This window comes from Neocloeon triangulifer, unplaced genomic scaffold (genome assembly GCF_031216515.1).
Source record: "Neocloeon triangulifer isolate White Clay Creek 2 clone unplaced genomic scaffold, ASM3121651v1 ptg000003l, whole genome shotgun sequence".
Taxonomy (NCBI): Eukaryota; Metazoa; Arthropoda; class Insecta; order Ephemeroptera; family Baetidae; genus Neocloeon; species Neocloeon triangulifer.
Genome location: NW_026775546.1, coordinates 6,363,138 through 6,390,955, shown reverse-complemented (window position 1 = coordinate 6,390,955; position 27,818 = coordinate 6,363,138). Strand labels below are relative to the sequence as shown.

General features: G+C 35.1%; 8 protein-coding genes across 12 annotated transcripts; 6 read left to right on the top strand and 2 right to left on the bottom strand.

Moving 5' to 3' along the window:
- Positions 1–114: 114 nt before the first annotated feature.
- LOC132205609 (omega-amidase NIT2) lies at positions 115–1,819 on the bottom strand. The gene is made up of 6 exons (XM_059634769.1): positions 1,631–1,819; positions 1,348–1,497; positions 1,029–1,225; positions 804–972; positions 516–749; positions 115–361 (listed from the first exon to the last, which is right to left on the bottom strand). Exons 1-6 carry the CDS (start codon positions 1,653–1,655, stop codon positions 276–278), a joined length of 861 nt encoding a protein of 286 aa, XP_059490752.1. The 5' UTR covers positions 1,656–1,819; the 3' UTR covers positions 115–275.
- On the top strand, positions 1,816–2,865 carry LOC132205611 (uncharacterized). Its single transcript, XM_059634771.1, has 3 exons — positions 1,816–2,002; positions 2,082–2,191; positions 2,255–2,865. Exons 2-3 carry the CDS (start codon positions 2,132–2,134, stop codon positions 2,432–2,434), a joined length of 240 nt encoding a protein of 79 aa, XP_059490754.1. The 5' UTR covers positions 1,816–2,002; positions 2,082–2,131; the 3' UTR covers positions 2,435–2,865.
- Positions 2,858–5,622, bottom strand: LOC132205607 (uncharacterized). 3 transcript variants are annotated; one of them, XM_059634765.1, is made up of 7 exons: positions 5,569–5,622; positions 5,251–5,313; positions 5,112–5,189; positions 4,852–4,953; positions 4,675–4,797; positions 3,628–4,616; positions 2,858–3,519 (listed from the first exon to the last, which is right to left on the bottom strand). In XM_059634765.1, the coding sequence occupies exons 2-7, from the start codon at positions 5,311–5,313 to the stop codon at positions 2,952–2,954; spliced, it is 1,923 nt and encodes a 640-aa protein (XP_059490748.1). In that variant the 5' UTR covers positions 5,569–5,622; the 3' UTR covers positions 2,858–2,951. The 3 variants fall into 3 exon arrangements, with proteins under 3 accessions (XP_059490748.1, XP_059490745.1, XP_059490746.1); XM_059634762.1 differs by having other exon boundaries at positions 5,492–5,614; XM_059634763.1 differs by having other exon boundaries at positions 5,476–5,593.
- A 28-nt stretch (positions 5,623–5,650) lies between these two features.
- On the top strand, positions 5,651–21,417 carry LOC132205608 (sodium-coupled monocarboxylate transporter 1). Of its 3 annotated transcripts, XM_059634768.1 has the most exons (14): positions 5,671–5,777; positions 5,839–5,908; positions 18,420–18,672; positions 19,076–19,235; positions 19,292–19,357; positions 19,413–19,464; positions 19,526–19,593; positions 19,657–19,811; positions 19,869–20,009; positions 20,063–20,281; positions 20,342–20,525; positions 20,585–20,671; positions 20,803–20,957; positions 21,010–21,417. In XM_059634768.1, exons 3-14 carry the CDS (start codon positions 18,482–18,484, stop codon positions 21,284–21,286), a joined length of 1,755 nt encoding a protein of 584 aa, XP_059490751.1. In that variant the 5' UTR covers positions 5,671–5,777; positions 5,839–5,908; positions 18,420–18,481; the 3' UTR covers positions 21,287–21,417. The 3 variants fall into 3 exon arrangements, with proteins under 3 accessions (XP_059490750.1, XP_059490751.1, XP_059490749.1); XM_059634767.1 differs by having other exon boundaries at positions 5,651–5,908; XM_059634766.1 differs by lacking the exons at positions 5,671–5,777; positions 5,839–5,908 and adding an exon at positions 17,047–17,210.
- LOC132192847 (pancreas transcription factor 1 subunit alpha-like) lies at positions 8,995–11,798 on the top strand. The gene is made up of 3 exons (XM_059613023.1): positions 8,995–9,783; positions 10,572–10,914; positions 11,490–11,798. Exons 1-3 carry the CDS (start codon positions 9,625–9,627, stop codon positions 11,663–11,665), a joined length of 678 nt encoding a protein of 225 aa, XP_059469006.1. The 5' UTR covers positions 8,995–9,624; the 3' UTR covers positions 11,666–11,798.
- A 913-nt stretch (positions 21,418–22,330) lies between the features above and the next one.
- Positions 22,331–23,488, top strand: LOC132192722 (uncharacterized). The gene is made up of 4 exons (XM_059612809.1): positions 22,331–22,509; positions 22,576–22,741; positions 22,804–22,969; positions 23,034–23,488. Exons 1-4 carry the CDS (start codon positions 22,363–22,365, stop codon positions 23,332–23,334), a joined length of 780 nt encoding a protein of 259 aa, XP_059468792.1. The 5' UTR covers positions 22,331–22,362; the 3' UTR covers positions 23,335–23,488.
- Positions 23,489–23,824: 336 nt separating this feature from the next.
- LOC132192614 (uncharacterized) lies at positions 23,825–25,233 on the top strand. The gene is made up of 4 exons (XM_059612651.1): positions 23,825–24,023; positions 24,079–24,241; positions 24,652–24,814; positions 24,875–25,233. The coding sequence occupies exons 1-4, from the start codon at positions 23,904–23,906 to the stop codon at positions 25,170–25,172; spliced, it is 744 nt and encodes a 247-aa protein (XP_059468634.1). The 5' UTR covers positions 23,825–23,903; the 3' UTR covers positions 25,173–25,233.
- A 700-nt stretch (positions 25,234–25,933) lies between these two features.
- Positions 25,934–27,507, top strand: LOC132192830 (uncharacterized). The gene is made up of 4 exons (XM_059613000.1): positions 25,934–26,089; positions 26,307–26,472; positions 26,910–27,069; positions 27,123–27,507. The coding sequence occupies exons 1-4, from the start codon at positions 25,970–25,972 to the stop codon at positions 27,421–27,423; spliced, it is 747 nt and encodes a 248-aa protein (XP_059468983.1). The 5' UTR covers positions 25,934–25,969; the 3' UTR covers positions 27,424–27,507.
- The last annotated feature ends 311 nt before the right edge of the window (positions 27,508–27,818 follow it).

Below are 27,818 nucleotides of genomic sequence, written 5' to 3'. Positions count from 1 at the left end.
ATAATTAAGTCAGCAAATGAATGTTCAAACATCAATGAAAGTTGATTCATGCTAAATGAATGTGTAGATGTGTCTTAAAATTTTAGTCATTTCTTAGATATTGGCAAAAAAAAAGCAAAATTGTATTGTTTTTATTATTCAAAATATTTATTTCTCTCCCTCTATAAAAACTACTGCTCATTTTAATATCCCTTTTTAAAAGCAAGTTCTCTTCTTATGCAGAATTATTGTCTATGTGCATGCAATAATAATGAGCTATAACAAAATAGGGGGTCTCACTTTTCGATGGTGTCGTAAAGATCAGTTCTTCTTTGAGAATAAACAGGAATATTCTGTCTGAACTCCTCAGCTGTTGACAGGTCTGTAAAACCATGAAATGACACAAATTAAAAAATAAATTTACAACTTTGATCTCCTTTATAAAAATAAGTAAAAAAATAAGATTAATTAAATAAAAATGACCTAAAACTTCTTTCAAAGATTAATTAAAATTAAGATTTAAGCTAAAAATTTACCTATATCAGCGTAAACAATCTCCTCGTCAGCATCGGCCCTGCAGAGAATCTTCCCCCAAGGGTCGACTAGCATCGTGTTGCCATAACTCTGATAGCCTGCTCCTTTTGTCCTTGCAGGGGCTATTCCTGCCACAAAGCACTGCGTGTCTACAGCTCTGGCTCTGATCAGAAGTTCCCAGTGCAAAGGGCCGGTGGTCATATTGAATGCTCCGGGGTACAAAAGCAAGCTGCACCCTGAACAACATTGCTTTTGATTAACTTACAGTAAAAATAATTTTAAATTTTTACCAAGCTTTCTGTAGATAGTAGCCATTTCATTGAAACGTAGATCGTAGCAAATTCCCAGGCCGACTTTCCAAGCAGCAATGTTAAAAGTGGTCAAGCCTTTGCCAGGAGAGAGAGTTTCCGACTCTTTGAAGGTAATTTTTCCAGGAATGTCAATATCAAACAAATGAGTCTAAATTAAAAATGATTTTGTTAAAATATATATAGAATAATACAAATAATATGTACTTTCTGGTGTTTGGCAATTAAATTTCCTTCTGGGGACCAAACAGTGGAAGTGTTGTACAATTTAGCAATGCCATTTTCAGTTAGTCTTTCGGGAATAGATCCGCCGATCAGATGTACTTGTTTTGCCTTGGCACAGTCAGACAAGGCAATGCAGCTGGGTCCAGAAGGGACTTCCTCAGCGTTGGGCTCAAAGTGCTCTGAAATTTAGAAATAGCTCATTTTAGAAAAAATTTGTGTGCTGTTTACAATATAACAATAGTTTTGACAAATTGGTCTTTTAATTTGTGTTAAAAAAATTAAATTATAAAACTTATTTTACTTGTTCCATAGGGAGAGTTGAAACACTCGGGCAGGACCACAACATCTGCATTTTGCTTCTTGGCCTCTGCGACCAAGTTCATGGCCCTCATTAAATTGTCAGCTTTTATCGCAGACACCTCCATCTGGATCAGAGCCAATTTCAAGGAACCTTTTAAAGTTTAATTAAATAATAAATTAATCAGTTTTTAATTATGTAATAATTATTTATTTTTGCGTGGAAAATATTTACATAAAGAAATATACATACCGGCTTTTCCATGCAAAAATTTATTTTTACTTACGAGCCATTTTAACTGCAGAATTCATTCAAGAGGTAGGTAACAATCGACGTCACGCTCAGAAAGAGTAAAAGTTGCGAAATATCATGCAGTGTTTTTTACCAAACTTCTTATGAACGGAAAGGATCTTCGGAAAAATCTTCTCTGAGAATTCCGTGTTTATTTTATTTTCTGTCAAAAATATCCACGACCACGCCCCCTTTACGTCATCGATCAGCAGGGGATGGGGAGCAGCTTTTGTTTATGAAATTTTGGAAGCTCTGCAAAAGTTAAAATTTAACTTAAATTCGCCCGAATTTTTAAGTTTCTAGTATTAAAATTAGAAATTTGAAACAATAGTAGAGGTTGAATGTCAAATATATCTAGGATGTGAGGGTACGTAAAATGCATCAGCTCATGATTTCCTTCAGATTTTGGCTCTAAATAATTATCCTTATTTTTCTTTCATGTGCAGTGATCTTTGGCTGTTTAGCAAATTACAATGGAGTGCTAACATCTACTAAAATGACGCCGTTTGACGATTTCTTATATCTGGTCAATTCTATCCTGTTAGGAGAAGAGCCTGTAATTATTAACAAAATCATAAATAGTTTAAATTTTAATGCAAAATTTATTTTAAATTTTCAGTCCGTGGAAGACTTCATTCTCCTTATAGGCACGTTTGTTGCTTTTGTGGCATTTGTCCTGTGGTGTTGCTTCCCCATCGTGCCCAAGGAAACCAACAATCTGACGCCACCGATGCACTACGAGACGCGGTACAACCAATATCGCAAGGTGTCCGACATGGACTATAACAGCGGACTCTGAACAATCGTCACCACTTTGTGATGATTTATTCAATCGTACCCAAAAAGGCTGTCCATTTTTCGCCGCTTATTTTGGTTTTTTGCATCTTACTTAAATGCACAAAACTGTTCATTATTTGCTAATCGAAGCAATAACAAAATCAGCTGCTCAAAATTAGTCAAGGTTTTATGTGCTGAGATTGAGTGATTGAAAGAAGTGCAGCAGTCAGGTAGCAACAGAGCTATTACTATACTCTCTTTAATTATACTAAGATTGAAAATATGCGGCTTACTACAAAAATCCACTCTAAGTCAATTTGCGCCAGCGTTCAGTCATTATTTTGGATGTTTCGTCTAGTCTTTTTTAGCGTTTTTCCTATTTAAATAATTTTTATTGACGACTGCCTAATGTGTAATGCGTGTGTATTTAAGGAAAATAATAATCAAACTTTCAACTAACAAATTGCATTTTCACTCCAAATTAGTGTCAAAATTACATCACTTTCAAAGGCGGAACAGAAAATTGGAATTTTGTACCATCAGTTTTCAGGGAAATGGTGATCAGAAATCACATATTGTGAATCAAAATCTTGTTCCATGTAAACAACCACTGGAACTTCCGAGGCCGTTTCAATTTCTAAGTCATTGGCTGACGGTCCGAATTCTCCTCTAGCCACTTGGGCAATAGTATCTTCGAGCGTCTCTGGTTCTGCAAAAATGCGACGTGGTTCAACCAGAATTTGTTCGTTTGAGTCGGATGTTTGCACAACTTCCTCAATTATTGATTTCTGATGGTCCCCTGCCTTTTTGCACCATTCTCTAGCAGTCCTGAGGTTGGGGATGCAGTTTCTAAAGGCAGAGTGTACATATTTGTAGGCAATGGACGAGGCCTTGTACATCCGACAGCTGAACTCGCGGATCTCGGGCTCGTACTGGCTATTGTGGGGCGCTTCCTTGTTTAGGTCCTCGAAGAAGCGCCTCATTAGCAGGTAGGTCAGTTTAGGCACTTTGCCTTCCAGCTCGTCAATGACCCAAGATTTGGCAGTCAGTTTGGCATTTAGTTTTTCCACCTCGTCCTTCATAGTCTTGTAACGCTTCTCATAATACCTGGAAATTTCAAACAATAAGAATTTTTGAATGACGATTTTGATTAATTGATTTTATATGATTATGTGAGTAAAACTTGGTCAGTAAAAATATGAATTGCTAACTTACACTTCTTTTCGACGACATTTTTTCAGCTTCTCGGTCATTTCTCTCTTTGTGTTTTCCAGAGCATTGATTCTCCTCTCTTGGTTTATCAATCTCTGCTGAGCGGCAAAGTTTCCAGTTTTCACCATTTTGAAAGAAGATTTTGCAATTTTTGCATCCTCTCTCATCTTCAGCATTCGAACCAATGTGGGCGTCATTGTGGCATCAAAAGACCTAGACTTGTTGATGCTTTCACTCAGAGCGTTGATCAGAGTTGCCACACATTCCTCTTCCTTTGTGGCGCAATCCTCCTTTTTAATGAAAGTGTCGAACCAGATGTTTTGAATGGTGCGGGCAACCCTTTGTGGCTTGACACAGATCATGTCTGGGGCTGGAGATCCTTTCTTCCGCTCTGCAGACGCCTGCAGGCCTTCGGGGTCTCTGGTCAAGTATTGTTCAAGTGGGAAATCTGGATATTTCTTCGTAATAACTTTCACTTCAGAAATATTCAAGCTTGAACCCTCTTTTCCTTTAGAGGTTGATGCAGTAGAAATTGCGGCTAATCGGAGACGCTCCCGTTCTTGTTCCTCTTTCAACTGATCATCCAACTTCAGCGTAGAGTTTGTCTGCAGGTTTGAGCTAGCTTTAATGATTAGCTTTGTTCCAGGTCTCAGTTTGGCATTGTCTAAAAACTCTGCAGTAGGGACGACATAGCAAACTTTGCCATTCCTAACAGTTTTCAGGGCAAATCTCTTCTTAGTTGTTGAGGATTGAGCTAGAGAAAGTGGCTGGGAGACTTTGACTAAAGAATTTTCAACTGGAGTAACAGTTTGACTGGCAGTAGAAGGAACAGAGGCACTAGAAGTAGGAGGTTTTGTTGCAACTACAGAAAGTACTTGAAGATTTTTTTCTGTTGCAGGTGTTCGCACGTAAATTTTGGTATTTCTGAAGGGGTTTTCCGCTGGGGCTTTTTTTGGTGGGGTTGATCCATCTTTTGTTGGAGACTTGGCATACTAAAATATTAATTTAAATTTTATGTTTATTTGTAAGCTAAATAAATTCATTAATTACCATGTGATCTACCAGCAACTTATTGTACTTGTCAGTTTGTATCTGGGGAGTTGGTGATTTTGCAAGGCAGCTTTCGGAGTCTTTCTGAATATCCTCAGTGGCAGGTTCAGCAGGTCTTTTGCCCTAGTCACAAAGATAAAATTAAAAATTTTAAAATTAAATAATATCTAAATTTACTGCTTGAACCAATGGCAAACCCTGCTGGTGAGATTGTTGTTCATTCGAGCTGTTAAGAAGTTCTTTTCTAACTTCAATTCGGTAAGAATTTGGATCTTGCTCCTAATGAAAATGTGTACGATTAATAATTATACAATGAATGTTGGAATAGACATGAGAAAATAATACAAAATAATCATAAAAAAATTCCATTTTGAATAATGTAATAGAGAATAATTATTGAATTTAAAATTATTGTTAAATTTGTGAATACATATTACCATTTTATTAAAAGACACTCCAGTTTCAGTTGGCTTCTGTGCATCTTTGGATCCATCGCTAGCTTTGGCAATCTTGAACTGAAATTAATAAAATAACAGGTTTGAGAACTTTGTACGAATAAAAAACTTTGAACCTTACAGCCTTGGAAACACCTAGCTCAGAATCAGCTTGTCTCTTTAGACTTTCTTGCTTTTTCTCCATCTGGAATTTGAAAGAAAAAAAACATTAACTTATTTAAAACGATGTGGATTGTGTGGGTCAAGAAAATAAAAATTTATGAATTTATGAGATTCTATTTGCAAATTGAAACTAAAAAATGCGCTAAATACACATTTTCATTGGAATTCGCAAAGATAATCTTACAAAATTCTTGTCTTGCCTGGGAGATTTTGCAAAATTCGGTGTTGTACGACTGTGCTTGATTGTTGCGACGAAAAGGTCAGAAACCTATCTTACCTGTCGTCTTTTTTTGATCAAATTCCTTGTTTACGTTTCACATCTGAGAGCCACGCCCCCTTCACCGTGTCAGACCCAGTCAGACTTGTCCGCGTTCGAAACTCGGCAGCCGCTGCTAAATAAATTCGGCATTTCTGCATCATTTTCGCTTTCGTCGGCAACCCTCGTTTGAAAAAGGACAAGAACAATAGAAAACACCAAAAATCCAGGTGGTTGAATCAGAAATCATCAATCATTCGGTTATTTATGGACGATTTGATCCCGCGATAGGAAATTTTTGTGATCGCACTCTTGCGCCCGATTCAAGGATTAATTGATTGCGACGTGATTGCAGCAGCAGGTGAGTGTTATCATCGTGTTTTCCATGCTTTATAAATTTTGTCTCTGCTAAAGCCGGGCCTCCTTCATGTCACGTATGCCAGTATTTTTTAATCGGCTCGTGCGATGGGCCCGGCGTAAATGCGAACAAGGCCCGACCGATCGATGTCAAACGTCAAAATCAAATAGATCAGGCTGACGAAGAATGTGAATGGCCTAAATTTTAGAATGGACTGACTAGGTCCCATTAGGTGCTGACGACCTCTGAGAGCACAATATTACTTATTAGACGCTTCATTTTCATTTCAATTAAAGCAAGTTTCTTTGTCCAGCCGATTATTACAAAATTTAATTGCAAAATTAAAAATTTATTTTGTAAGAACGTCAAGCTTATCGAAAACCAACACCAATACATATATTTTGATTTATGCATTTGCAAGATGTTTGATCTGCAATTATTTAATCAATATTTTTTCATAGCTTATTAATGCTGAATGATATTAAAAATATAGGTCAAAATTTATTACATATTGATTCTATTATTACATTAAATGGATCAAATGTGATGAATTTTTAATATCATCTTTTATCAGGCAGAAAATTAAAGTCAAACAAGAATTATAGATGTTACTTTCTGATTCCAATTATTTAATTAATAATAGTCTTTTATCTGATATTATGACAATGTAAATTACCAACAATTACTGAAATTTTAAGTTTATCTGTATCAGGTAGTTGGATAATTTTTCGTTAATCATGGGTGTTTTAGTAGCCATAGACTGCGTTACCCATTCTTCTCTTTTTTTCACTTTTTTCTACAACTGGGTAATTTATGGAAATGCGAAACTAAAAATTTACATCAACATAATTTAATTATTAAGGATTTTTTCATTATTCAGACACATTCAAAATATGCGTTCGTAACAGCACGTTCTCGGGCTTACATGAAATAGAATTAAGCGCCCACTCGTGACCCATAAGCAAACACAAACGCACTGCAATTACTGCACGTGTTCGAGAAGGGGCGAGTGCCGCGGAATTATCAGGATGAGCTAGAAAAACATGCACGGCTCAGCCGCGGGGGTTGTATCCTGCACCCCTGCCAGATAGACCTCTGCATTTGTGCTGAATACAATAGTTTATTTTTCCAATAAAAATTTCTTTTCTGGATGATTAAAAATTGAAAAAAGAAATACCAATTTTGAAAGGGGGGGGGGGATGTATAGTCGCTCAGAATTCTTTGGCTAATTAAACGTTTAATAATCGCTTATAGAAGTTTTTACACCCAAATTTGTGTAAATGTTGATTCAACTAAAATTACTGGAACGAAAAATTACGGGCAGTGAATTTGTGATTTTATATTTATTGATTGTCTCTATTTAATTCCTTAATTAATTATTTAATTTTTATAGGTTTAATATTAATTAGGTAATTTTAAACTAATTTAATAAATGTTTAGAAAAGTTAAACAAAACTAAGAGTTTTCTTATTTATTACATACTTTTTCAATTATAATAATAAATTTTCTAAATTTCCTTATTTTGTTTTTTAAGTTTTTGTTTTTGAAATTTTTGTAATTAATTGTTACACGCAAATTTATTTAGCTCATTCTTTTTCTAATAAGCATATTTTATTATTCTGATTTTACTTGTAATGAAGATGGCAAAAATTAAAAAAAAAATCATGTTAGAAATTAATAGAAAGATTATTCAATAGAACATTCTTGAAAATTCCGATTTATTTGTAGTGCATATTGAATAAATTATGAAATTATGCGCCTATATTATAAGCAAGCCGTCTCTAACAATAAGTCTGACTGACAAGAGCGACCCTTCTCTCGAGCATCCCATTTTATTTATTGTCGAGGGTGGGCTCGATTTTCGATGCTCCATTTTTGTCGCCGCCGGGGGTGTTAATGAACGGGGCGGCGAGTTTTGTTATTGAGTTGTAATTATTGCAGATCACGCAGCGTGAAGTTGCGTCGTGTTTGCACCTCTCTCTGCGTCCGTTGATGGGGCAGCTGTGAGCTCATCCGACCCCTATTCAAAATAAATAAAAGACGCACACGTGAAATCTATCTGCGCGCGCCCCCTCAATTGCACCCCCGATTGTTGCAGCTTCACTCCATTAAAGGGCAATTATCTGATATACGCGGCCACAATTGTGCAAAGAATTGAGAGCAGATCGCCCTGATTGCAATCGGCGAAACTGATCTCGCTTTGTTGTGATGCGTTTTACAAAAATAATTAAAATTTTTTAATTTTTATTATCATTTTTATTTTTAAAAATACACACTGTAGTAGGCTTATGATATTTTAAGGTAAAATTAAAAGTTTGAATAAATTTACTCCCAGAATTTTATTTTAAATATAGCAAAATATAATTTATAAAAATATGTTTGCGGCGCTTATTGTTAAATTTTTATCTTACGATTAACGAATAAATTTGTTTAATCAAAAACAATATTATAGCTCTACCCACCAGTTTCAATCACAGCCTTCAGGCTTATTTCATTAGCTAGAAAAAATTTAAAAAAAGATAATATTAAAAAAAACGTGCAAAATGAATAAAATAATATAAATATTGTATCCTTCTAGATTGACCTAGATCTTCATAATTATTCAAAATCATTTTCATGTAAATTCTTAATTTAAAAAAAAAAAAATGATATTTTCAATCAAAAGAAGTCAAATTTTTATTTCTCTTTCTCGCTATTTTAATTAATTTTAAGCCCAGAACTGTCAAAATCCACTGTTAGACTTTTCTTATGCGGTAACTAAATTTCGCGGGTACATCTAATTCAAATAATTTAAAATTATAAAATAGAAGATAAATAATGAATATTTCTTTATATTTGAATTTAAAAAATATGAGACAATACCAATGGCATTATTTAAATTAAAACCAAATATTAAATTTATAGCCAACAAACAATAAAAATAAGAAAGATTGCTATTCTCGGCTTGATAACAAATTCCCTGCGAAAGGTCACAAAAATATGGCCATTTGATTTTATTGCTTGTCAGCTGGGCCAACATGTAGGTTCTATATCAATTTAATTATGAGTGTTGGTGATAAGAGGCAGCTTTCCAATGTTTACCCTAATATTATTGCACCAGAAGTGCCGTTGGTGTTTATTAAAAGCCATAAATTTGGCTCTTTCCAGCAGCGACGCTGCTTGTACAATGTTTACAAGGTGCATGTTTTGGCACTGATTATCAGTTTTTCGATTGAAAGGGGTGCATTATCAAAGGAAGCCGCTGCTCATCAGCCTGAAAGTCTTCAATCATGACTGATTAATTTTTTCTGATCAAAATTTTATGAATTTTATGTGATAAAAGTTTACTATATATTTTCGAATTAAACACACCGTGACATTTAGTTTAAATAAAACATTAAATTCAACTTTTCCTCAATTCAATAAAATGGAAATTAAAAAAATAATACAAAGATTGTAATAAAGCAAAACAAACAAAAAAATTTGGATCAGCATTATTTGCCCTGGGCTTTATTTTAAGTCTGCCAAAAACCCCTGTGTTGACGAATAGCCATGAGCACCCCCGGTCGCTCCACCCCTGCGCACGGCTCCGCCCCAAAAGGGCGCATGCACCCGCACCGTGCGGAGGCCGCTCGGTCGGGGGCAGTTTCAAAAGGGCCGCGAATCGGCCGGGTCGCGCTCCGGAATCGACTGCCATCGCAAAACTCATGTGGAAGAAGTACAATCCAAACTAAGCAAGAATGTTCAGCATGGAGAACTTGGACATGGAGCACAGGTCCTACGGGGTCGACTCCTTCGACCTGATGGAGGCGGCTCTGTACGCAGAAACCACCTCCAGCAGCAACTCGAGTTGCAGTGCCGCGTGCCTCAGTGGCTTCATGGACGACTACAGCGATCAGGTAATTTGAATATATAATGTAATAAATTATGTGCTATGAAAAAAGTTTAAAAAATTTATAATCATAATGCACATAATGATTTTAAAATTTTCCATATGATTTTTAAACTTAAAAAAAATATTCTTACCCTTAAATTTTAAGTTTAAATTATATCTTTTTTTTAATAAAGAGTACACCCAAAGTAATCAATATTGTATTGCTATTGTTATCATTTATTATATTTTTTTTTAATATTTTGTCATGTAAACCTTATAAAAGAGCACAGATTTCAATTATTTAAAATTTAAATTATTAATATTGTTCTTTTAAATTAATTAAAAATAAAAACTTCGACCCCCTTCTAATATGGAAAGATTGTTTTGTGATCGTTGTAAATCCCATGAATAATATTGTAACACAATTCCTTGTTCTGAAAAAATCACTGCAATAAAGTTTTTAAGAGCAGGATATTGTTTATCTGAAACAATAAACAACTCACAAAAACCCATCGAGGAAAAGCCGATTTTAAATTCAAATCACCAAGTTTTTCAAATTAAAAAATAATAATAAACAAAACGTGCATTTTACATAATTAATTTAATTACCTATAATCATAAAAAATTAACCGTGCACATTTTTTTTTTTTTTATAAAATCAGTGCTCTAAATTGTTCCTTTTTTTTACAAGTTTATGATCAGTTTCAGTTTTCTTGAATTCCACCAAGAGTGTTTAACTTTAAATTTTAATTTTATAAAATTAAGATATTAATTAATTTGCAAAACTAAATCCATCTTAATAATGAATAACAGGAGAACGCTTGTATGGTGCGACGACGACTGCGCAAGCGCAAGTGTCCTCAACAGCAAGTCCAGCAGCGTCAAGCGGCCAATCTACGCGAGCGCAAGCGCATGCAGAGCATAAACGATGCGTTTGAAGGACTGCGTGCGCACATTCCCACATTACCTTACGAAAAGCGGCTGTCCAAGGTGGACACTCTGCGGCTGGCCATTGGTTACATCAACTTCCTCTCCGAACTGGTGCGCGCGGACAAGGCGAACGCCAACTCTGAGAATGGGACAAACGCAAATGGAACCACCGTGCCCGGACTTTCACACCCGATCAAAGAAGAGCCAAAGAAAATTATAATTAGAGGTTCGTCTTTTAATTATTCTACATTAATAATACATACAAATTTAAATTTACATACTAAAAAACTAAAATAAAAAATTAATTTTAGATTATTTAAATGTATGTTATTTTCAAAGTTTAAATATTTACAAATTTCTAAAACTCTTCCTTCCCCTTCAATATCCAGCAAAATATGTGTGTTGCAGGTGCCAGCCGTAATAGTTGCTCATTCCCCCTTTAAACTAGTTGCCAGTGCGCGCTTTGTTATTATTTCATTACAGCTTCCCCTAATTATCCCTTTAAATTGTGGCCCTCGGCGTGTAGCAGTGAAAAAATCCCTCTCGGAAAATGTTTTTTAAATTAATTACAAACAGCGACATTTCCTGTTCCATTTTGCACTTGCAATGACGGATGATTCAAGGGGGTCGAAGGCCAGGTGAGCCGGAAGTTCCACCCTCGACCAAAATCATCCCTCAATAATGCAATTACTCATTTCTAGACAATTGACGACCCCACATAGTTACTGATTTGTTTTTAATTCTGAAAAATAAAAATCGAATTCCAAATAAATGTGAAAATTTTGTTTAATCTTATTCCAGGCATTGGCTCTATCCAACATTCTCTCTCTTGGACAAACGATCGCGAAAGAATCACAAATGGGATTATGTTCGCCAAAGTTTGGACGCCAGAAGACCCAAGGTCGGTTCCTGGAGGTGCACCTACGTCTTCCAAGCACGGCCAGTCGTCACACTACCCAGACTATAATGTGGATTGACAAATGAGTGCGCGACTTGAAAATTGAAGACTTCGAACAAATCTTTCTGGTCAAGGATTATTGTAATCTAGTCTCTCGCTGTGAATATTATGTACTACAAGAATTGTAATTAATCTATGTCGCTGTTAATGATTGCCCGCATAAATGATGCTGAGATTATTCCCTATGTAAATAAATTAAGTCATTTTTTGCATTTTATTAAAATAAATTTTGAGTCTCTTTCTAAGACACTGGAAGTTTTTTATTCTTTAATTATTTTTTTAAATAAAATATTTAATTCGTATTTTGTATTTAATGACAAAATTAGTCAAAATCTTAAATTCATTTAAAATTATCACGATGTATAATAATGAAGTCCCTCTTTGTGATCCCTGTTCATGATTGAGTTCATTAAGCAGTCGCGGTCCATTTCACCACAAACGCGAGCACTGCGAATTGATGACACGCTATATCGTCCGAGTTCGCAAGATATTATGTCCTCTCGAGCGGGAGAGATGAATGAGGTGATAATTCCGGGAAATGAAACCGCCCTCTCCGCGGACAAAGGGCGCGACGAATCGGTCTGGTTGCACGCTTGACTGGCGGCGGCGGATTATACAAGTAAAAAAGAGAGGCGAGATGAAGTGGACCGCACGGCTCGGGGGTTGTTTATGCAGGGCGCGCCGCACCTGGCCCCCCTCGACCCCGCGTGCCATTGTGTGCGGTTCTTTATTATTTAATCATCAGCCGGGCGATAAGATTAATTCGGGCTGCAAAAGAGCTCGGAATATAAAAAATAGGATCGGAATCCGCTCGTGTGTGGGTTTTAATTGAAAATGAATGGATCTGGCCGTCGGGATTAGAAGGGAAGATGCAGATAGGCGTGGGGGTTGTTGTTTGCACTGACGGATTCGATTTGAGTTCTGTTTGATTTTAATTGTCTGGGGATTAGAGTTGACAGAGAGTGAAAAGCTCTCTATTCCTCTTTGCAGACAGATATTGTGTTGAAGTAGAATATATATTATTCCGAATTATTCATAATTTTGTTCACCCGTCATCAATTCAAGGAAAATAAATAAATAAAAAACGTATTTATGATTAAATAAATAATAAATATTTAAATGTTATATTTAAAATTTGACCATTCAAATTTCTAACTAGTTGTTATTATCAATTTTAGTTTCACAAACAAAAATTGTATAATCATTTTCCATGCTATTTCGTTGCCTTTTTCATAAAATGACCTATAATTTGCAGTCATTCCATTTATATTACACGCGAGAAGAATAAATAATAATATATTTCATTGAAAATTTCCATTTTATTGGTCATGGGGTTTGTTATTTATTTTTATATTTAATATATTTGCTTAGAGTGCTTTTGAAATGGTTTTTTTTAATCTAAATAAATCAAAATAAGAAATTTAAAGTTTTTTCGTATCAAATTTTTCAAATTTAGAATTAGTGCAGATCTTGTGCAAAAATGGTACGGATATGGTGCAGAACCAGTTCAGCTGTTCAGCATCTGTTCTACACAAGTTCTGCACCATATCTGACCAAGGGTCTAATTAAAGATGGAATGGTTCCATTTATATTTTATTTTTCATGCTTACCCATTCTATTTTGTTGCCTTTCTCATAAAATGACTTATATTTTGCAGTCATTCCATTTCTTATTCATTACGTCAATTTCAATTTTCTTGGTCATGGCGTTTGTTATTTTTAAATTGTACATTGAAATTATTTGTTTACAGTGCTTTTGAAATTATTTTTTTTATTCTAAACAAATCAAAATAAGAATTGAAAAGTTTTTTCGTATCAAAATTTTTACAAAATTATAATTAGTGCAGATCTCGTGCTAAAATGGTACAGAAATGGTGCAGAACCGGTTTTCAGGTGTTCTGCATCAGTTCTACACAAGTTCTGCACCATTTCTGAACTAGTTCCATTTTCATTTATAAAATATTAATTTAGCTTTTAATATAATTGTATTTTCTGTTTTCTTGAAAATGAGAATATACAGGAAAAAAGGAAACAATTAATAATTCATAATTCCAAGTTCTGTAAATTGATTCAAACTGAATAATTTCCTTACTTTTATACTTGGTCACAAAACACTTTTCAGGCGTTAACCCGTCATTATATGCTTCCGATTGTCACTTAACCCGCGGTGCAGTGGGGTCGAGAGAGTGGCAAAGGTGACTTGTGTTTATTTAACGTCCACTCTGACAGATGGCTGCCGCCCCGCGAAATCAATACCAGTGGAAAAGAAATTAAACATTAATGTTTGCATTCACTTCGAGGCCGTGCAGGGCAGAGAACGCGGTGTCAAAGTTGTCAAACCGCAAGAGGCCGTAAGGGACAAGGGTTAATTTTTAGCGTAAACAGCTGCCATCACGCACCGCGCATATATATTTAATCAGAGCAACAGAGATTTCGACGAGAGGGCACACGAATGCGCACCGTTTTCAGCAAAGAGGTTATCAACGAGATGTAAATAGTGGGATTGGCAAAGTTTTAATCGCGCACGTTTCAAATTTACATTGCAGAGGCGGGTGCGTTTAAAAAAATTTCATATCTGGGTTTAATTTGTTGACTTGCGGCAAATCATTTCACTTTTTGAAAATCCTTAGTCAGGGCAGGTTGAGGCATAAATTAAATACCCATGTAACTTATAAAAAATATATATTAGATTGATTTAGATACATCTAAATCAATCTAAATGTATAAATTTTCTCTTATTAGAGAAAAGTTTAATCGTTTTTTATTTTTTTATTCTTCCAATAGTAGAAAAGGCCTGTAATAAAATAGAATATTTTAAATAAACTTAAATGCCGTGCAAATGCGCAGTCAAGTTTTTAAATTTATATAAAAATTTAATTCATGAAATTCAGCTCTTCATTTTTCATGTTGGTGCCGTTCAAAAATGAAAAATGTGAAGTTAATTTTGAATTATTTTGCAAAGCAGTAACAGAAAATGTGACAATAAAAAAAAATAAACACACATTTTACGACATTTTACTTTTGCTTCTAAAGAGCTTCGTCAAAAATTCAGTTGAAGTAGGATTTGAATCAGAATTAATCAAGAATTAAATTTGTCTTCCTTGAAAATTATATCAAATTTAAAAGGATGCTCGTGAAGTGAAATTCCTTCGTTTTAAATGTCTTCTGGAGTTATCGACGCGCGTCGCACCCCCTCTGGGAATGTGGACACGTGCTGGCGGTGCGCCGTTGTATAAACGTCGACACGTTTCGCGTATTATTCCACTGCGATTCCGCCGCAGCTAGAGCAAATCGTCGGCGTTACGCCGCCTTTGTTCGGCAATTATTCTTCGTTGAGAAATTCGATACTTGAATTAACCTCAATTGGCACAGCAATAATGTTTTCTTTCGGACCAGACCTCGCCCGATTCAGTGACAATAGAGATCTGTACGCGTGCATGGGATTTATACCAGACATTTTTTTTTTTAATTTTGTAAACCATAAAATTCTCTAATAGAATTTATTACAATAATTCCATGACATAAAAAAGTCAATTGATTAACAAAGTTCAAACAACAATTGGAAATTGAGCATAAAATGCATTCTAAAGTGAAATTATCTTACATATTTGGCAAGACAATAAAGAAAATTCTAAATTTTGAGTAATCAATAAATACAAAATTGAACAGGTTGAATTAAATTTGCTAATATAATTGTGTTTCTGCACTTTGAATTTTCTTTCTTTTTTCTCTTTCGCAAATTTCTATTGTTAAATGCTCTCTGAACTCTCTTTCAGTATAAAATAAATTTAATATTTTGGAAGCAAATTTTTCTGCAATTTTTGATGAGTTGTTCAAGACGGTTTTAGATTAATCCAGTATTTGAACTGAAATATCATTAAGTGGAAAATCGACAGCTCGTGTGTTCTTTTTCCGGGGCGCGTCGTGGCGCGGATCGATTGCGCCAGGCGCCATGTGCCCGTTTTCTCACGCGCGCCGGGGCCGCTTGCGTCACGCTCGGAGCCAACCATTCAGGTGGCGCGATTCTCAGCATCTGCCAAACCCACCCTCTCTCACCCTCGGTCGCTTCGCACACAGGACAATAATACGCGGAGAGGAGCTTTGCTGTTGGGGAAGGAAAAGGCTTTTCCGGGGATGCGCCGACTGAGAGGAAAAGATCTTTGCAGCTTGATGGCTACATATTGTGCTCGGCAAATTGCCTGCACTCTGTGTCTCTTCACTTGCTAGAGTATTTTATTATGTACATACACAACATAGTTGGAGTTGTAAATAATTCAGTCCATAATAAAGTTCGATAGAAATTTTTATTTAAGCAAATTAATAATCAACGAAATATAAAAAAATTTCAATTGACTGCAATCTAATATTTGGTTGTACTATTGTCAAGAAGTTTAGCTGAATTTTAAACTTCAGAGCTGAGAATATTTAAAAATTTAAGTGAAATATTTGTAAATTCAAGCATAGTAGAAGAATTGAATTATATGAGGTTGGTGAATTTATTTTATAATTGCTCCTGTATTTAATAAAATTCTTTCTATGGGTCCTTTTATACAACAATTAAATGATTCACTCCCAACAATTACTTTTCTTTCATTGAAATTTTTTTGTGAAAATTTGGAGAACTTCACATCAAAAGTAAATCAACAGCTATAATGCTGAATTTGAGAGTCAGAGTTTCATTTATTAGCTAGGAAAACACGTAGAACATTATTTTCTTGTCCTAATGAAGAAACGATTCAAAGACCCATTAAAGAATCTATTTCAATTTAAACTTAGTAAAATGAAATCAAATTTATAGTATAATCCGTGACTTAACTCACTGTTATTGTCTTCAGACCTTAATTTTATCCTTTGAATTTTTCTTTAATTGGGGCTGCACTTTTTTTTATCTCTTTCCAAACTATAAATTTTTATTTTTGAGAAATTTAGCATTCTAATGTATTTTTTAGTTTAGAAGTCGTGAGTGGAAATATTTTAGCTATTAATTATTAATTGTCTTTTAATGAATTTGAGCTGGTGTGTGAATATTGAAAATACAAAATTTATCCTTAACAAGTTGTTTGATAAGTTTCCCGCAGTATGAGATAAAATCTATTAAAGGAAGGAAAATGAACTGCACAATCCTGAAATATTTATAATATCTTTTTAATAATTCTATATTATATTTTGCTCAAAGAACACTGGATGAATTTTATTTTTTTCCGTCTCTCAAAATAAAATGATAGTTTTGTGTTATCGCAGGTTAATATAAACTGCAGATTGAGCTTGTCATTATTTGCAGTCGGCAATCTGCACACTCGGTGCAAATTATGCAATTGAGCAGCTCTATAGAGCCGATTAGCCAGAAGGCGCGTGGTGGGAGTCTCTTCGTGGAGCTGGAAATAAGAAAATTGTGTGCATGCAAGCGGCTTTCTGCTTTACCCATTCAGTCGCTCAAGTCGGTGTGTTACTTATTGCGGAGAATAGTATAGTGTGACCTAGCGACCGCAGAGGCTCTCTCGCGTCTGTAGCAACAGAAAATAATCATAAAAGTCGGGGTGCACGCACGGAATAAGGAAAAGAGACGTGAGTTTTAAGAAGGAAAAGAAACCAAATAAAATATAAAGTCTTGAAATTATTTAAATTTAATTTTTGCCGCTTTTGTCAATTTTATCTCAAAATCGATTTCCATTCATCACTGATTTATTTTTTAATTACTTGTAAAATTTCTTTTTAATATCTTTTTGTTTTATTAGAAAAAAATTATTATTCAATTCAACTTTTAATCCACACTGAGCTAGTGCTCTCTCAATCATATACGCGCACGTCAAAAGTCACTCTCGCTGTCCTTCAGCGTGGCTATTCCCGGCGGTTATTCTGCCTTGTTTGCTCTAAAAATAAGTACGCACGACACTTTCAGCATTTCGTTGCGTTGCAAACACAAATTATTACTTTTATAATAATTCCGCACTGACCAATTTAGTTTTCCTCTTTCAGGGAGTGACGTACGTACAAGTGAATCATGATTCTTATTTTGTATTTTGCTCCACATTTGATCAGCGCTGAATAAACAATAATTATAACACCAGAGTGAACTTCTCTTGTACTTTCTTGATGTCGGGGTCATTATCGGTTATGTAGAATAACATTTTAATGCGCATTATTAATTTGATAAAATTATGATATTGTTGTTCTGCTCTGTCGTTGATAAGGGCTTAAAAATTTTCAATTTTTTCCCCATAGTCTGATTAAAGAGTTAAAATTTTCAATGCTGAAAATGAAATTACAAATTTATTAACATTTTTGAACTGCATCATTTTAGCTGATACCTAGTTTATAAATTTACACACAGCATCAGATTTAGTAACGGGCGTTGATATAGGTTTGACTTATTTCCGGCTTGAGACCCGGTTGTGCAGATTGTTGATTTTCATTACAAAAGCCCCAGACGTTGCTTAATTAATCGCGGTTCTTATCTGTGAATTGATAAAAACTAATCAAATCTCTCTTTGTAATTCAATCATTTCTTCTCAAACATCAAAGTCTAGTCGCAAACAAAAAATGATTTCATTTAATTATCACGATTCATGGGACAAAGTTTCACCCAAACAATTTAATTCACACCCTTGAATTATTTTTATCTTTTTCACCTTTGTTCTGTTTTTCTCTAATCAGCTCGATATTGATTGATTGATAATTTAAATATGCGTAAGACAAGCCCTCCCATCGCACGTGCTAATTAATAAGTCATGCTTTATCGGATTTTCACTAATGACCACTCATTTCTGTTGGCAGAATTTTAGCAACTCTGGACGGCGGGTGTCTACTTTTGCAATACGTGGATCAGCAGCTTGGAAATGGACGCGGTCGTGTACGCCGACCGCTTTTCGTGGCAGGACTATCTGGTGTTCAGCCTAATGCTGCTGCTGTCGGCTGGCGTCGGCGTCTACCACGGCTTCTTCGGCCAGCATCAAAAGTCCACCACCGAGTACCTTCTTGGCGGGCGCAATCTGCGAGCTTTTCCAGTTGCAATGTCACTCGTCGCAAGGTATAAAAGAATTTGACAATACAAATAACTCTCATTTAATTAACAAAAATTAATATTTTCACGGTTTAATCTAAATATTTTCTCAAATTTGACATTAAAAAAATTGTAATATTAATTTCATTTTTTATAATATATTTTTCATAATTTAATTTCTTTAATAAGAACCATAATTAAAAAATATTTTGAAGTAGAATTTCATGAGTTAATTGATAGTTTATTGTGATGTTGAATTTAAAACACATTTTTGACTGTTTATTGTTTGAAAAATGCAACAAAAAACGACCCTAAAGCCCAGTGAAGCCCAGATATGAAAAGCAGATTAAAATACTAAAGCAACTAGAATAATATTATTATCATACTTTAGGGGTTTGTGTGATTTTAATTTGATTTTGGGTTTTTCCAGCTACATATCAGGTGTGACCGTGCTAGGAACCCCTGCTGACATCTACAAATACGGCTCTCAATACTGGATAATCGTAGTCGGCATCGCCTGCATGGGCCTCACCGTCGCCAAAGTGTTCTTGCCTGTCTTTTGTCAGCTGCAAATCAAATCTTCGTATGAAGTAAACTAATCCAGCTTTTCAATCAAAACAATTGTGTAATTGAAAATATCTTTCAGTACCTGGAAATGAGATTCGATCGAAGGGTTCGGACGTTTGCTTCGGTCTTGTTTGTCTTTGACGAGGTAATTTTCCATGACGTTTTTAATCAAACTATTAAATTCAAAATAATCCACTCAGATTGTCTTTCTGCCCATTGTGATCTACGTTCCAGCTCTTGCATTCAGCCAAGGTAATTTTCTTTTAAATCTCACTCGGTAAAAATTTTGAGTAAAATTTATTTAAAACTTTAGTGACTGGAGTTGGTATCTACCAGATAGGAGTGGTTGTGTGTGCTGTTTGCATATTCTACACTGTATTGGTAAAAAATTTAATTAATTGCATAATCTAATTTAATATTGAAATAAAACATCACCGATTACAGGGCGGTTTGAGGGCTGTGGTATGGACTGATACATTGCAAATCATTCTCATGTTTACATCTGTGCTGATCGTTGTTACCTTAGGCACAGTTTCTATTGGTGGCGTCCCAGAAGTGTGGGAGCGGTGCCAAGAAGGCGACAGACTAGAAATTTTTAAGTAAGAGCTAAATTTGTTTATTTTTTTGTTACATAACATTGACAATCTTTATTGCAGTTTCAATCCAAGCCCTTTCGAGAGGCACACGGTGTGGAGTTTGGTCATCGGTGGCTACTTTTACTGGACCTCATTCAACGCTGTCAACCAAACCATGGTCCAGCGATACATGTCTCTTCCGTCATTGAAGCACGCTCAGATGTAAGCAACATTTCGAAGTAATGCAATAAATTTGATTTCAAATTATAATCTAGTGCTATTGGAATTTTTACTGTGGGCATCATTGGCATAGTGAGCATTTGTTGCTACACCGGCCTGCTGATCTACGCCACCTACCACCAGTGTGACCCCCTGTTGTCTCATCAGATTGAGGACTACGACCAACTGCTGCCTCACTTCATGATGAAGACTGTGGGTCATCTGAAGGGTCTCCCAGGACTTTTCATGGCGGGAATATTCAGTGCTGCTCTGAGGTTGGATTATATAATTATATTTTTTTAATTTTTAAAATGCTGATTTTTTTGTCTTTGCAGTTCGCTTTCGACAATTCTCAACTCTTTGCCCTCTGTGATCTTGGAAGATTTTCTGTTCAGCTGCTGCAGCTTGAAACTTTCAGAGTGGTGGGAGCAATTCATTGCAAAAGGACTGGTTCTGTTTTTTGGAATTTTGGCTGTGGCTTGCCTATTCATCGTTGAGCCACTGGAGGGTATTTTGGAGGTAAAATTAAATGTCTTGGTATATAAAAGTTCCATGTTTAAATTTTTGTTCAATTTTAGGTTACGACAAGTCTGACTGCAATTGCTGCAGGAACATCATTTGGAATGTTTGCCCTTGGCATGCTCTTCCCTTTCGCTAACGGAACGGTGAGGATTCTTGCTCATTTAAATTAAAAAAAAAAAAAAAAAAAAAAAAAAAAAAACAGAACAATGCCGTGAAAATTTGAAATTATTTTGCACACTTTTTTATCTTAAATTGACTTAAAATTTTGGTTCAGGGTGCTTTATGCGGAGCTGTCGCTTCTTCTGTGCTGGTTGGCTGGTTGTCCCTGGGCGCCCACTTTGCCTCTCTAAATGGATTTTCAAGGCCAATCTTGCCCGTCTCAACCGAGGGATGTAATATCAATGAAACACTCAATTTCATAACCCCAAGGTACGATTTTTCAAAATATCACCAACTTAATTTACAGACTGATTCCTTTCAGAACAAACGACGATGTGTTCATCCTGTACAAATTGTCATATTTGTGGTTGGCGCCAATTGGTGTGACAACCGTAATTTCTGTCGGTTTGATTGTCTCTTGGTTAACTGGCAAGGAGGACATTGAACTGGCCAATCCAGACCTTTTCTCGCCCGTGATAAAAGGGTTTCTTCCCACACTGGGCCAGCGACGCCAAGCGCCCCCCTCAGAGTGCATCGAAATCAACTCCAGTGCGAAGGAAAGAAACGCTGTAGACGAAGAGGCAACGACTGTCTCCTGAATTTGCTCAAATTCTTAAATAGGGACCATTTTATTTCTCTCTGTTGGCGGCGTCTGGCACGCTAGCTTCGATGCATGACAATATATCATTGAGTGGTCCAGTAGCATAAAATCTGACATTCCAATTGCTGATCATCTGCGAGTGTGATTCATTTTTAATTTTCTTCATCTACGTCATTGATTGACTGATTGCTTAGGATTAGAGCAAGCATTTTGCTTTTGGAGAAGGATTTCGGCCCTCCATAAATATGTGTGTAGGACCTTCTGGCCACTCTGGATGCCAAACCAAATGTGGCTGTTTCCTCAGGGACTGTTGTTTGCATAGAAATTCTTGAACACTACGGTGTCGGTTTTTAGAAGCCCGTTTTTATAAATTAAAAGGAAATTTTTAATCAAATTTGGCAAGAAGTTAATCATATATGCCATGGATTTTGAAAATCTCTAGGCAATAACCCTGTGAGTTGTGACACCAATTTGGCAATGAGTTGTTTGTATTCTAGGTTATTTGTGCACACATGGTTCAGGTAGAGGTGGATTTTTACTTCGATCCACAGAGTGGAAATGTACCATTTTTGTTTATTTTACAAAAGATGGAAAGAGATATTTTTATTTAAATATTGATCTTATTTATTAATAAAAACCTTGCTTAAAATTAAGAGCAAAAATTGTTTTTTTTAAACGTCATGAGAATATCACGGCCCAAACTGTTTTTATCTGATGTGTGCTACTGAGATGCAAAATGTAGGACCTGCTCATATGAATAGAAGTTATCTATACATTGAGTAAACATGTGGAAGGGGTCTATGTTTGCATTATGGTTCTCTTTAAATAAAAATTTCAGGAATTAATGCTTCAAATTATGTTATATACAACAATTCACAGATACAGGTCCATGATATAAATCAAAAATTTAATTTGTCTATTCACTCACGTATTCACAGACAGAATCTAATACAGTTTAATTTAAAGAGTGCAAAACGTGGACCTTTCTTAATTGACAAATTATCTACAAAAACCTTGAACAAATATCAAGGGCTTGGCTGGCTCCATTAAATTTCATTCAGCACAATCTACACGATGGGTGCAGACGCTAGCAAAGTTCATCTGCCTCAGAAGATTTGGAAGAGACCTGAAAACCTTGGTCCGAGGATTTGGTACGAAGAAGGTGACATTGTTGTCCGAGATGTGACCCCTGACCTGAAACCTTTTGTTTTGGAGCACATGGTAAGAAAATTATTATAAATTTTGCTGAAATTAATTTTCAAAAAATTTCACCGTTGAAATTGAAAGAAAAAATATTATTTGAACGACGAACCCATGAATAAAGCTCTGCACACAACTGATGATGAATCGACAACAACGGAGCAAATTTTAATGTGGGAAAATTGTATCTACCCAGATAATGTGAGCATTGCCGCATTGAAAAAAGGAACACCTGGCGCTGATATGGACAAAGGCATGACACAGAATTATTTAAAAAAATAGAAAATAAATTAATTTAAAATAAAAAATTTTTAGTGTCTGTAGAGAATCCTCCAGTTATTGTCGGAGTGAACCAACTTTTTGTTTCGTCAAAAAACGACCCTCCTTTCCCTGATTTCAAAGAGGCCGTGAAAAGTGAAAAACTTTTGCGGTGCCTTAACACGTTCCGTCAAACAAGCCGAATGGTTAATGTTTTTGAAAGGTTCTTGATTTATAGAAAAATACTATATTTTTGGAAAAATATGTATGCTTTCATAATATTGTAGATATGGAGTGGACCACTACATTGACGGCGGAGGAATGTCCGTGTCACCAGAGTGGCGCGGGAAAGGAATCGGGCAAATGCTGGTTCAAGCCAGGTACAACCTGTGCAAGGAAATGGGCATTCCTCTGACGAAGACAATTTTCACGGCAGTGCAGTCGCAAAAAGTAGCTCTGAAGGGTGGTTTTGAGTTGTTAGGGGAGATCTTGTACAAGGATTTAAAAGAACCAGATGGCCAAATACGTTTCCCAGATATGCCTCCTGAACATACGAGGATTATGCTGATGGCAAAAAGGATTGAATAATATTTATATAAGAGAGAGATATTTTTGCCTCCAGTAGTTACAGCAAAATCTCTACAGTGGCGGATTGGCGGTGTCGTTTTGTCACACAATTGAATGACCCTCTCCAAAAAACAAATATTTTTTGTGACAATTTTGTTAAATAAAGAAAAATAAGTCAACGCATTTAATTTTTATTATTCGTGTAACCTTAAAGCAAAGCAAATAAAATTAATTACATATATTAATGAAAACTATTTAAAAAATATTTATATAGTTAAAGTTATATCACATAACTGAAATAATGCATGATCGTGTATTTGCAAAACGTTATATTATGCAAATAATTGAGGCTCTAAAATGCCTCATGCAGTTGCAAACTTTGCAATCTTATCTTTCCATCTGTATAAACTTTTAATGTATGGCGCAGATACGACGATTCTGCTACAGAGAACATTAATCTCTTGAAATACTTTTTTCTTATCAAAACATTGATAAAAAATACCGGTGGCCTCTATAGTTCTGTGTTGAGACTTGAGAGCAGACCTTTGAAACGCTACAATTTGCTTACAAGTTGTTAACCAAATTAATTCATGGCTGAGCAAGGTTGGAGTAGACCTGCAGGTGCCCCTGCAAAAATTTATGCTAGGGAAAATGGCGTGGTGATCCGCGACGTCACCCCGGATTTAGACAATTTCGTCATTGAATTCATGGTAATCTTTTTCTCAGTTTTGACAAAATTTATTTTAATTTCATATTTTAAAAAAGTTAGAATATTTCGCTCGGGACGAACCGTTGAACCGCAGTGTTCAACTCACTGAGGACCCAGACTCCCTTGCCGATTTGATCACTATTTGGAATGATGTCCTGCCCCGAAGAGTGTCTCTCGTAGCTCTGGCCGAAGGCTCTCCAGGCTCAAATCTTGAACCAGGTAATTAAAGATATGAAAAAAAGTATTATATTTTATAGAATTAATATGCACATTTCCGTCTTGTATTTCTTAAGTAGAAGGTGAAAGCAGGCTTTTTTCAGTTTATTTAAAGCAAGAAAAAGTACCTGAGCAAAGTCATTTTTGTATTAAAATTCTACACAACTTAAATAATTATACCATGGTTTTTTTTTAATTCTTAACTTTTCGTTGAATAAAAACAAAAAAATGAATTGAGAATCATCTATTATGTTTATTTTATTATTTCCAATTTGCTAAAAAATTTTAGTAAAATTAATCTTGAATGGGATTAGCTTGCGAATGATCGGCACAATTAATTTTGGAGCTAATTAATAAAATTCCGAAAGTGTCATTCTATCAATCCTAATATTATTTTCTTCGTATTATTTCAGTCAGTCTTTCGAATCCGCCAACAATAATGGGTGCAAACGTCCTGACCGTGAACTGTAAAAGTGACAAAAAATCTACATTCCTTTCACAATTCAGCGGAGCAGCTTTCAAAAAAGTCGGCAGTCTGTTAAGTCAGATAAGCTCTTTGGAAAACATTTTTGAAAGGTATGTATTTCTCGTTATTTTCCTCTCTAAAGAAATAATTATGAGAGATTGTAAGTGTAGATACGGCGTCGACCACTATCTTGACGCAGTGGGGCTTTCTGTGGCGCCGATTTCGCGCGGAAAAGGAATCGGTTTGATGCTGTTGAAAGCCAGAATTGACCTGTGCCGCGATTTGAAAATTCCTTTGACCAAAACCATTTTCACGGCCATCCAGTCGCAAAAATTGGCAGCCAAAGTTGGATTTGAAGTTCTGCAGGACAAGGATTATGATGAATTTAAGGGACCAGACGGCAAAGTGCTCTTCCCAGATATGGCGCCCACCAAGTCAATTCAACTCTCAGTCAGAACTATTCCTTGAAATGAAACTGTTTCAAATAAAGTTGTGTTTCGAATCACTAGAAATATAAAAAAAAAAATGAATAATAATAAAAAATCTTGATATTATTTAAATTTTACCTCTTATGCCAGAATTTTCTTCAAAATCTGCATTTTTTAGTGGGTAACGTTTCCCAGGAAAACCTCCTGTCCTGATTATTTGTGCTGACGAATAAATATTATGAAGTATTTGGGTTGAAAAAGAATTTTGAATAAAAAATTTATTATTGGAGTCTCTATGACTTCCACGGTTTCAGCAAAATCTCTGTTAATGTCAGTGCCGTATTGTGTAGCTAATATTTAAAATATAAAAATTAAAAAAGAAATCAATGCATGTTATCATTTATTAATAAATAAAAGCAAACGGGCTTGAGGCTTTTGATGTGAAAATGAAATCGAGTAACTATTGTCGTTGGCTAATCAGAAATGGTGCCATAAAACTGAACAACAATGCAAACAAAATATAATTGTTGCATCGGGCCTCTGTTAAAATTAGCGTATATTGTGAACTCCAAAATCTTCTGCAAATAATAGTGTACTAGTTATCGCAAAAAAAAAAAAACAATTCCATAGTTACTTACATAAACTCAATATGTATTTGCATAGGGCAAAATGCGGTTATTGGGCCTCGGAGAACATTTAAATCTCTTGGCACAGTTCTTTTCTAAATTCTTATTGTCAAACACTGATAAGGCGGCCTTTATATAGTTCCGTTTTGAGTCTTGAGAGAGTATACTTTTGAAACCCCCGGCCGTCGTTACTGAAAAGTACAATTGAAACATGGCTAAGGAAGGTTGGAGTAGGCCTGCGAGTGCCCCTGCGAAAATTTATTCCAGGGAAAACGGCGTGGTAATCCGCGACGTCACCCCAGATTTGGACGATTTTGTCATCCAACACATGGTAATTATTTTTATCTCAAATTGATTTTCTTGGGACATAAACGTTAATTTAAAATACTACCATTTTTACTTGTAGTATAGGATTTTTGTAGTATGATCTCTGTTAGTAAATCAATTTATTTTCTTTAATTGAATAATATCTAGACAAAGATTGCCCGTTGATGTGTCATTAAACTCTTAATATATTTTTTTTAATTCTCGTTTGTTCTATACAAAAGTTGGAAAATTTCGCTCGGGACTCATCTCCATTGGCTCAAAGTTTTAAACCCGCTGAAGACCCGGACTCCATAGCCGATTTTGCTACTATTTGGAAAAATATCCTGCCGCAAAGAGTGTCTCTCGTAGCTCTGGCCGAAGGCACTCCTTGCTCAAACCTTGAACCAGGTAAAAATATAGGAACAAATAAATTAAAAAATGTAATGTATTTTTATCTCCGAGCCTTAGATTTTTTTCACTTTATCCAAAGAACGGCAACTATTATCTTAAATCTTAAATTATAAATAACAACGCAAATAAAGCTGCTTTAAGCAAATGAGTTTAAAGAAAAGCTTTATAAGGTAGTTGTTCTTTGTTTGCAAATTCTAGATAGAATTTAAATTAAATTATTTATAGATAAAATGAAAATTTTTGTTTGAAACTTAGATAATTTTCATAGCTCAAAGCTCAATTTAAAAGTCAGAATAAATTTCATTGTTGTTTCAAATTCAAAATAATAATATAATAAAATGCAAGTGTTTTTTTTTTTTATAAAATTAAATAACATAAAAATTCATTTTAGTCTATAATACTAAAATTCTCATATTTTCTTTTAAATATTTCAGTCAGTGTTTCGAATCCGCCAACAATAATTGGTGTAAGCGTCTTGACCCTGCACTGCAAAGGTGAAAAATCTACATTTTCTTCACAATGCAACGGGGCAGCTATAAAAAAAATATTTGGTCTATGGAATCATCTAAACTCTTTGGTAAACATATTTGAAAGGTATACATGTCTCGTATCTCCTTGTTTTCCTTTCAATAAATTTTCAAGTTTAGATTCAACATCGACCACTACCTTGACTCAGTAGGTTTTTTCGCGGTGCCGATAATGCATGAAAAAGGTATCTTCTTGATGCTCATGAAAGCCAGGATTGACCTTTGCCGCTATTTGAAGATTCCGCTGACCAGAACCATTAACACAGAAATCAATTCGCAAAAGGTTCTGGCAGCCAAAGCTGGATTCGAAGTGCTTCTGGACAAGCACTTTGAAGAACTTAAGGGACCGGACGGCAAAATGCTGTTCCCAGAAATGGCGCAGCACAAGTCAATTCAAATGCTCTCAGCTAGAATTCGCTAGAATTGTTGCTTGAAATGGAACCTTAATTGTACACTGAAGTATTTATTTTTGCAAATCAATAAACCCATTAAACATAAGTATTTAAAAAATAAAATCTAATAATTGTTTAAATTACACTTCATATCAGAATTTCTCAGACAATTTCAAATTGAAGTGAATACGTTTCAATTCAATTCAAACTTATGATAAAAAATGTATTTTAAGCAGATGAAATGATTAATTCTGATTTTAAGTTTTGGAAAAATGTTGATTGATATTTTCAGGTGTCTCTTTTTTTCTGATCTATAAGGGATTCCCAAAATTTCAGATAAATCAGATTAAAAATTAAATGTCGTAGAAATAATGGTTAAATTTCGTTTTTATTATGTTGTTTATTTATTTAAATTTACGCTCAA

Bases quoted from the DNA above. Each gene is read 5' to 3' on its own strand.
- LOC132205609 (XM_059634769.1), bottom strand. From the start codon at position 1,655: ATGAATTCTGCAGTTAAAATGGCTC. The intron at 1,226-1,347 runs GTAAAATAAGTT...TCTAAATTTCAG, and splicing joins CAACTCTCCCTATGGAACAA to AGCACTTTGAGCCCAACGCT. The intron at 973-1,028 runs GTACATATTATT...TTTTTAATTTAG, and splicing joins TAATTGCCAAACACCAGAAA to ACTCATTTGTTTGATATTGA.
- LOC132205611 (XM_059634771.1), top strand. From the start codon at position 2,132: ATGACGCCGTTTGACGATTTCTTATATCTGGTCAATTCTATCCTGTTA. The intron at 2,192-2,254 runs GTAATTATTAAC...TTAAATTTTCAG, and splicing joins TCCTGTTAGGAGAAGAGCCT to TCCGTGGAAGACTTCATTCT.
- LOC132205607 (XM_059634765.1), bottom strand. From the start codon at position 5,313: ATGGAGAAAAAGCAAGAAAGTCTAAAGAGACAAGCTGATTCTGAGCTA. The intron at 4,798-4,851 runs GTAAATTTAGAT...CTTTGTGACTAG, and splicing joins GTTTGCCATTGGTTCAAGCA to GGCAAAAGACCTGCTGAACC. The intron at 3,520-3,627 runs GTAAGTTAGCAA...TGAAATTTCCAG, and splicing joins AAATGTCGTCGAAAAGAAGT to GTATTATGAGAAGCGTTACA.
- LOC132192847 (XM_059613023.1), top strand. From the start codon at position 9,625: ATGTTCAGCATGGAGAACTTGGACATGGAGCACAGGTCCTACGGGGTC. The intron at 9,784-10,571 runs GTAATTTGAATA...AATGAATAACAG, and splicing joins TGGACGACTACAGCGATCAG to GAGAACGCTTGTATGGTGCG. The intron at 10,915-11,489 runs GTTCGTCTTTTA...ATCTTATTCCAG, and splicing joins AAAGAAAATTATAATTAGAG to GCATTGGCTCTATCCAACAT.
- LOC132205608 (XM_059634767.1), top strand. From the start codon at position 18,482: ATGGACGCGGTCGTGTACGCCGACCGCTTTTCGTGGCAGGACTATCTG. The intron at 18,673-19,075 runs GTATAAAAGAAT...GGGTTTTTCCAG, and splicing joins GCAATGTCACTCGTCGCAAG to CTACATATCAGGTGTGACCG. The intron at 20,958-21,009 runs GTACGATTTTTC...GATTCCTTTCAG, and splicing joins CTCAATTTCATAACCCCAAG to AACAAACGACGATGTGTTCA.
- LOC132192722 (XM_059612809.1), top strand. From the start codon at position 22,363: ATGGGTGCAGACGCTAGCAAAGTTCATCTGCCTCAGAAGATTTGGAAG. The intron at 22,510-22,575 runs GTAAGAAAATTA...TGAAATTGAAAG, and splicing joins CTTTTGTTTTGGAGCACATG to AAAAAATATTATTTGAACGA. The intron at 22,970-23,033 runs GTTCTTGATTTA...ATAATATTGTAG, and splicing joins ATGGTTAATGTTTTTGAAAG to ATATGGAGTGGACCACTACA.
- LOC132192614 (XM_059612651.1), top strand. From the start codon at position 23,904: ATGGCTGAGCAAGGTTGGAGTAGACCTGCAGGTGCCCCTGCAAAAATT. The intron at 24,242-24,651 runs GTAATTAAAGAT...GTATTATTTCAG, and splicing joins AGGCTCAAATCTTGAACCAG to TCAGTCTTTCGAATCCGCCA. The intron at 24,815-24,874 runs GTATGTATTTCT...TTGTAAGTGTAG, and splicing joins TTGGAAAACATTTTTGAAAG to ATACGGCGTCGACCACTATC.
- LOC132192830 (XM_059613000.1), top strand. From the start codon at position 25,970: ATGGCTAAGGAAGGTTGGAGTAGGCCTGCGAGTGCCCCTGCGAAAATT. The intron at 26,090-26,306 runs GTAATTATTTTT...TCTATACAAAAG, and splicing joins ATTTTGTCATCCAACACATG to TTGGAAAATTTCGCTCGGGA. The intron at 27,070-27,122 runs GTATACATGTCT...TTTCAAGTTTAG, and splicing joins TTGGTAAACATATTTGAAAG to ATTCAACATCGACCACTACC.